This window comes from Coffea arabica, chromosome 5e, assembly GCF_036785885.1.
Source record: "Coffea arabica cultivar ET-39 chromosome 5e, Coffea Arabica ET-39 HiFi, whole genome shotgun sequence".
NCBI lineage: Eukaryota > Viridiplantae > Streptophyta > Magnoliopsida > Gentianales > Rubiaceae > Coffea > Coffea arabica.
Window position 1 is genome coordinate 32,704,979 of NC_092318.1, and position 8,046 is coordinate 32,713,024.

At 37.8% G+C, this 8,046-nt stretch overlaps 1 protein-coding gene across 1 annotated transcript; it reads right to left on the reverse strand.

Annotated features, from left to right (window-relative positions):
- Nucleotides 1-6,812: 6,812 nt before the first annotated feature.
- LOC140006956 (uncharacterized) lies at nt 6,813-7,778 on the reverse strand. Its single transcript, XM_072049631.1, has one exon. The coding sequence runs from the start codon at nt 7,776-7,778 to the stop codon at nt 6,813-6,815; it is 966 nt and encodes a 321-aa protein (XP_071905732.1).
- Between the last annotated feature and the right edge of the window lie 268 nt (nt 7,779-8,046).

Here is an 8,046-nt window from a genome sequence, read left to right on the forward strand (position 1 = left end):
ATAGGGCAAAATTAAATAGAAACAAAAAGAAAATAATGTCGTGGATTTAAAAAATCAAGAATGGTACCATTTATGAAATCACTAAATAAAAAATAAAGTACTACTGGCCTTTTAACGTGGAATTTTTTTTTTGAAATATTCATTTTTGATAAAAAAAAAATTAATGATAATAATAACACCAATTCTACCAAAAATTTTTAAAAAGTAACATTATAGTTTAAGAGAAAGATATAAAACATTCGACCCTAAAATACTACTTAATTTGTATATATTTGACCCAAATTTGACCCTGATTAGATTTGAATAAGAGTGCAAAACCCAAACACTAAGGATAACTTTTGGTATCATTAATTATTTTATGTATTCTTATTGCTGTCTTCATATGTAAATATGAATTTGCTATGTTAAAATATACATATATATAGATTGTAGTAGAGGATATTATAGATATTATCAGTTTTTCATTTCCATTTTTAGATGCTAATAATTGCAAGGAAAAAGAGTCCCATTGGTCGTCTAACTATTAGCCAGGTGAACTTTTGGCCCCCCAATAATTAAGAGTCAAATTTTAACCCTCGATCTATCGAAAGTGCAAAAAGTTAAACCTTCTGTCAAGTTTAGCTGTTAAAACTAATGAAAACCAACACCACGTGAGATAAATGCCGAAATACAAAGGGCATTTTAGTTCAAGCTGTCATCCACTCAGTAAAAAGGAGTAAAAATCAGTTTAACTTAATTGTTGCCTTCTACCATTCTCTCTCCCTCCACCGCAAGTGGTTGGAAGCTCCTGCAATTCGTCGACCATCATCACCAGTGCACATCTCTTGAAGCTTCCGCCGGGGAATTACAGGTTCCAAGAGGAAATGGTTGATTTTGAGCGATTTGAGTCGACAAGTGAAGGGGTTGGATCTGTTTCTGAGATGGGTTGGTGTTGATTTTGGCTGAAGTTAAGGTTTTTTGATCTTCTGGTATCTACCGGTTCCAAAAAGCTCTCTCTAGCCTCTGCCCCATCAGTCCACCATAATTGCCACATGATGTTCCCTCCACTCCTTCCTCACCAAATCCAACATGGGCCGCCTCCTCCTTCCCAACTTCTCCTCCTCACTCCCCACCCCAAAAGTCAATTCAAGAAATAATTAAGCTATTCAATCTCTGGCTCCTCTCTTCTGCTATCATGTCAAAGAAATTCATGTCAAAGAAAATGCTTCACAACAACAATAATGGAGCTAGTACATAGCGTGACGATGGTGTTCCTTGGAAGTTTTAGCTAAACTGCTGCAAAAGTGGGGGTGATTCCGTCTAAATTCTTATGACTTTGAATCACATGACAATGAAGGAAGAGCACGAAAGGTTCATAGATCTAAAGCTTGCAGCTTTAGTAACCTACTATTGGGAATTGCTTAATTTATGTCGGAGAAGCTTTGCTTAAATCATACTAAAGCTTCAGCTGCCAGGGAGATTTTCTTCCTATAGCTTTTCGTTGGGAAAGAAATCCCTTTTTACCAAATAGAAAGTTGCTGGACAGACTAAAATGCCCTTCATATTTTAGCATAAGTTTCATGTGGTGTTAGTTTCCGTCAATCTTAACGAGTGAATTTGACAGAAGGTCCAATATTTTGCACTTTCGATAGATTGAGGGTCAAAGATTTTCTCTTAATTATTGGAGGGTCAAAAGTTCACCTGACTAATAGTTAGAGGACTATTGGGACTCTTTTCCCTAATTGCAATCATTGTAATCAATTTTCAATTTTATATTTTCATTATTGTAGGTAAAGCTAAATATATTGGGTCACAGGAATATGAATCGAGAGGTTGGGTGTGGGGGGAGGAGGGAAGGAAGTGAATGGTGAGGTGTTGAAAGGTGGCGGGAAAGGTTGAAGAAGAAATGTGGGTTACAAGGATGGGAGGAGAAAGTTGAGAAGAAGAAAGGGGATTGTAGGGATATGATAGAGATGACAAAAAAAATAATAGAGAGAGTGATGCCATGATAGCAGGCACGAAAGTCGTAGGAAACATCTGATGACTAGCTGGCGGGTAAGAGATGAGGGAATTGTGATTTTTAATAATTTTGAGAACTCTAAAAACACATATTACAGAGATTCTTTTTTAAATATATGTTAAAATTTATGAAAAATGCCAATCTAAATGCAGTCAATAATTTTAGGGGCACAAGATAGGAGAAATATTTTTTTCTAAAAATGGAAGAATATAAATTGTTTGTAATTTATTTTTTTGTATTATAAGTTTTGATATATGGGTATAACATAATATATTTTGTCAAATATTGATAAATTGATTTTTTTAAAGAAAACTCCTCTCACCTTACCATCCAACCTAACCTTTTCCTTGAATGCGATAACAATTCCTCTATCATGTAAATCATTATAAATAAAATTTTTTTCAACACGTTAAGCATATATTTCTTTAAAATTTTTAGTATACATATATATTTATTATTTTGTACCACAATATATAAATATATACAATATTATTTTGATTTGAAATATAACCCGTGCATAGCATGGGTCAAAATTCTAGTGGTAACTAATTTCACATCTATTATCTTTATTTTTTTTTTGTCAAAATACATCTATTACCTTTAGATTCAAAGGTTTTTAGTTTTAGAATTGAATTTTCAATGACATATTAAGAAATACCTATCTTCTTTTATTTTTTTTAAATCATGAAAATATAGGTCTGGATTAAGCAAATACAGTCCAGACCCTACCGTTTGACATGCATAATTAAGCCCCTCATTTGGTTTGGGGTGATTTGCACTCTGTTTTCTCTCATTAATGATGTTTGCTACACTTTAGCTCTTTAACTAAAAACACATCATATGCTGAAATAAGCAATTAGAAGAAACAATACCCATGAAAAGGAAATTTGACATTTTTTAAGAAAATGGCCTTAAAAATGGGATCCGACCACTTGAAAATAAAAATAAACAAAGAAACAAACACATGCCCTTGAAATCTATCATAAAATTTAAATAAAACCATTTCAAATAAAAAAAAACCACAAAGTAGTTGCAAATAAAAACACAATTTAGTCTTAAGAACAAAAATTTGCCTTTTGAAATTTTCAAATACCCACAAAATGCATGTAGAGATTTTTATTGCAATTGTAGCTCACCCCCTTTTTATTGATACTACTTAATTGAGGCCTCGTGAGGTTGCCCAATCATGTATGAAATCGTTATAATTGGGATGTGTAATGGAATTGTTGGTTGATGAAAAAATTAAGTACATAATAGTATGCACAATACTTTTGTACCATGGAACTGATATGTAAATGCTACTAAATTACTTGTACATTATACCATTAGTCATAGTCTACAATTTTACATGTTCTTAGATATTATTGTGTACATGCTAAGTAGATACATGATGAGAGATGAATCAGATGATGCTTTGCCAGAAGGAGAGCAGTGTTCAGCTGTGCTTGCCAACAACAACTCATTCTTGTCAACTAGTTTTACTTCTCTCCTTGAGCTTCTTACCTATTGAAACCATGAAACAGCAATCCAAGCCACATTGATATCAAGAACAAAGATCAGGGGCATTAGCCATAGTGGAATCAAATAATTAGACATTGATGACAAACAAAAATATAATAGAACAAAACTTGTCGAGCTGAACAATTAATGAGAAGAGAATCCAGTTAAAAATATATATAATTAACTAAAAATTTAACACCTACAATTCACTAACTAATCTAAACCAGGATTACTAGTTCAAAATTTTTTTTTTTTGACGAAACGATAAGATTTTCATTGACTAAAGGAAACTGTACAAAGCGAGCAACGACTCGAGAGACTTTACAACTAGTGCTCAATTGCACTGAGGAAAATACCATTCCTCATCCACAGTAATGCCTAATGCATAAGAACTTAAACTTTTACATTTAGATATAATACTTCCCCTGGCTAGCTCAAAAGAGCACATACGAAACATTCTCTGTAATTCAATAATGTCCTCAGTCAGAGTTGTTAGACAACTGTCTAGGGAGCTCGGATTCTTGAGCTGTCTTAGTAACTATTTGTTCTGGAGCAAAATATTGATTTTGTCCCAGTTCTGCTCCAAAGCTTTACACAAGACCAGTTTGACTGCTGCTGCATCATCAAGAAGCTTGGTTCCAAGTGATCTCTCCTTTAGAGCCCATTCTGCAATCCTTGTGTGCGAAAAGGTCTCAGCTACGACTCCAATCCCAGTTGACAATTGCCTTTGCCGACTAGTTGAGACCACATGTAGTGCTATGGACTCCTTATCTTCAAACCCCTGATGATGTACTGTCTGAGTAGAAACTGTTTCTCCTGTGCTCATTCTGTCCTTAGTTTTCCTTAGTTCCTCTAGTTCTAGCCACTCCTTCTGGGCCTTGTACATTGTCCTCACAGGGTGACTTCTGCTTTGGCCTTCAAACTGTTGTTTGTTTCTTTCCTTCCACACTTGCCACAAAATGTTTGCAGTCAGTCCAATATGATGTGTTCCTTCAGGTCTTGCCTTTGCCTCTGATATCTTGCACCACCATCGTTTAAAATCTCCTTGCTGGTCTCTAACTCCATCCTATTGAATTGGAGCCACCTTCCATATATCTACGGTGCCTGGACAGCTTAATAGGAGATGTTCCACTGTTTCTTGGTGCTCCCCACAGGCTCTACAAAACGGGTCACCCATCCCTGTCCTTCTAAAAATTGCTTCCCTAACTGGCAATGCCCCTGTAATGCACTTCCAAATAAACAGTTTAACCTTGTGTTTTATGTTTAGCTTCCAAAGAGTATTCCACATCTGCCTCATTTGCTGGCTTCCTTCCCCTATGCTTGGGCCTGCTTCTTCTGATTTTGCCTTCTCAGACCTGTCCTTTCCCTTCATGAGGAACTTGTAACCAGATTTGACAGAATAACAGCCTCCCCCATTATGTTGCCAGAAATAACTATCTTCCTTGCCTATTAGGCTTATAGGAATGCTCAAGATCCTCTCTGCATCATTCTGGTTAAATGTTCTGAAGATGGTGTTTCTATCCCAACCTTTATGCCTGATAAGCTCCTGCACCATTTTCATTGCATTGTTACCAGGTCGTGGGGTAGTAGGCTTACCAGAGGTTGTTCCTGGGATCCATTTATGCTCCCAGATGTTTGTGCTTCTTCCATTCCCAATCTTTCTGATTACGCCTTTTTCTATGAAACTTCTGACTCCTAGCAGCCCTTGCCAGATCCAAGAGGCATTTTTTTGAGCTTTACACCTGAATATTGAGACCTTGGGGAAATACTTAGCTCTAAGAACTTTGCTGAGAAGAAGATTTGGCTTGGTTAGTAACCTCCAAAACTGTTTTCCCAACAAAGCCTTGTTGAAGGCCTCAATATCTTTGAATCCCAATCCTCCTTCAGGTCTGTCAATAGCCAGTTTTTTCCAAGACAGCCAGTGTAGCTTGCTTTTCCCATCTGATTCTCCCCACCAGTAGTTAGCCATTAAAGCAGTGATGTCTTTGCACAGTTTCCTTGGCATTTTAAAACAAGACATGGCGTAAGTTGACATGGCGTAAGTAGGCATTGCCATGGAGACAGCCTTCAACATTACCTCCTTGCCTGCACTGCTTAGCAGCTTGTTTTTCCAGCACTGAAGCTTCCTACTTATGTTTTCTCTGATGAAGCCAAACACTTGGTCTTTTGTCCTTGTTATCACCATTGGAAGGCCTAGATACCTCCCTTGTGTCATTTCCTTCATTCCACCTAGTGCACTACATACATCCTTCCTTTGATCCTGAGAGATGTTTTTGCTGAAGAAAACAGCTGACTTATCTAGATTAACTAGCTGACCTGATGCCCCTTCATACGTTTTGAGGATCTTCATAATTTCATTGGCCTGTTGAGTGCTTGCTTTACAGAAAATCAGTGAGTCATCTGCAAAGAAAAGATGTGAAATGATAGGCCCTTGTCTGCTAATTTTCAGCCCCTGTATCTCGTTTCTTCCTTCTGCTCTCCTCAATAGGCTTGAAAAGCCTTCTGAGCAAATTAAGAAGAGGTAGGGAGACAGAGGATCTCCCTGCCTTATACCTCTCTCTGGTGTGATGAATCCTTTGATTTCTCCACTGTAGTTGAAAGAATAAGTAACAGTTTGCATGCACTTAGAAATCCAGTTGATCCATTGTGAACAGAAACCCATCTTCTGCATAGCTGCCTGCAAAAAATGCCACTCAACCCTGTCGTAGGCTTTAGCCATGTCCAATTTGATAGCCATGTATCCATCTAGTCCATGCCTTTTATTTTTGAGGTAGTGCATATACTCATGAGCTATGATCACATTGTCTAGAATTTGCCTATCAGGAATGAAAGCTGATTGTGTATTACTAATGCAAATGTCTAGAATAGGCTTTAGCCTATTAGCCAGGATTTTGGAGATAATTTTGTAAATCACACTGCACAGGCTAATAGGCCTAAAGTTTTTTAGGCAGGTAGGATTCAGCATTTTAGGAATAAGGGATATGACTGTGTGGTTAACCGATCTAAGCATATGACCAGTATTAAAGAAGGAAAGTATAGCAGGAATAACATCTCCTTTTACAATGGTCCAGAATCTTTGAAAGAACAGGGGAGACATTCCATCCTGTCCAGGAGCTTTCTCAGGCTGCATAGAAAAAAGTGCTTTTCTGATTTCTTCCTCTTCTATTGGTTTAGTAAGCTTATAATTCATCTCTTGAGTTATGGAATGGGAAATACCCTCCAGGACCTCTGACATATCCCTCCTGCCTCCACTAGTGAAGAGATCTTTAAAGTATTCTGAAATTTCTGCAACTACCTCATCCTCATTCTCAGTTCATGAGCCATTTTTCTTCTGCAGCTTTCTGATTCTATTAGTAGATCTCCTCCCCTTAACATGAGCATGGAAGTACTTAGTGTTCTTGTCACCTTCTCTTAGCCAGTTGAATCTGGCTTTTTGACTCCAGAAGTTTTCTTCCTCCGTATAGGCTTCTTTAAGCTGATTCTTAAGCTCAGCAACTACCCCTTTCCTGTTCTCACAATCAGAGTTTTTCACCCTTTCCAGCTCCTTTTTTATCTCCTCTATCCTACTTTTGGAATTGGCTTTGAAAGTATTTCTCCATTTCAAAAGTTCAATCCTACAGTTTATAATCTTTTTAGTAACTTTAAACATACGGGATCCAACTTCCTCCTTTTGCCAAGCTCTTTCCACTACCTTGTACACCTCTTCCCTTTGAAGCCATCTTTTATCAAAGTAAAACCTCATCTTCTTTTTTCCCACTTCTGTACAAGTGTTTAAGCTTAACATACTATGATCTGAGGCATAAGTGTCAATGTGCTGACAACTTGCCTTGTCAAAAGTCTGGTACCACTCAATGCTTCCCAAGCATCTGTCCAATCTTTGCCTAATCTCTCCCTCTTTATCCCAGTGGTTACTCCAAGTCCAGGGGTGACCTTCAAAGCCTATGTCAACCAGATTATTGAGGTCCAGGAACTCCTTAAAATCTCTGAAGCTCCTCTCTTCTCTAGCCAGACCACCCCACTTTTCCTCATTAGAAAGAATATCATTGAAATCCCCAGCAATCAAAAATCTGCTTCCCCACAGTCTACTTCTCTCATGAAGAACCTTCCATTGATTCTTCCTGATATTTGCATCACAGCTCGCATAAACTCCTATAAACCACCATGTACACTTAAGATCCAAGTCCTCAATCTTGGCTTCTATGGTAAAGGCTGTCTGCAAAACCTCTACCACCTGAGTGTCTTCCTTCCACATCAAGGCCATGCCACCAGCCTTGTGCATTGCCTCCACCACAGCACTGTTATCAAATCTAAGACACCTAGCTATCCTATCAACTATCTATTTCCTATTCTTGGTTTCACTCAAGAAAATCAGGTTTGGAGAGAGGAGGTTATTCACCTCCCTCAGATGGGGAACTGTCAAGGGGCTCCCCACACCTTGACAGTTCCACACCAAGGCTCTCATAATTGCATGGGGGCCCCATTAAGGATGGCCCCCACCTCCTCTCCTTCCCTCTCAATCTGGATAGCCTCCAACTTAGATTTGGTCT

Bases quoted from the DNA above. Each gene is read 5' to 3' on its own strand.
- LOC140006956 (XM_072049631.1), bottom strand. From the start codon at position 7,778: ATGCACAAGGCTGGTGGCATGGCCTTGATGTGGAAGGAAGACACTCAG.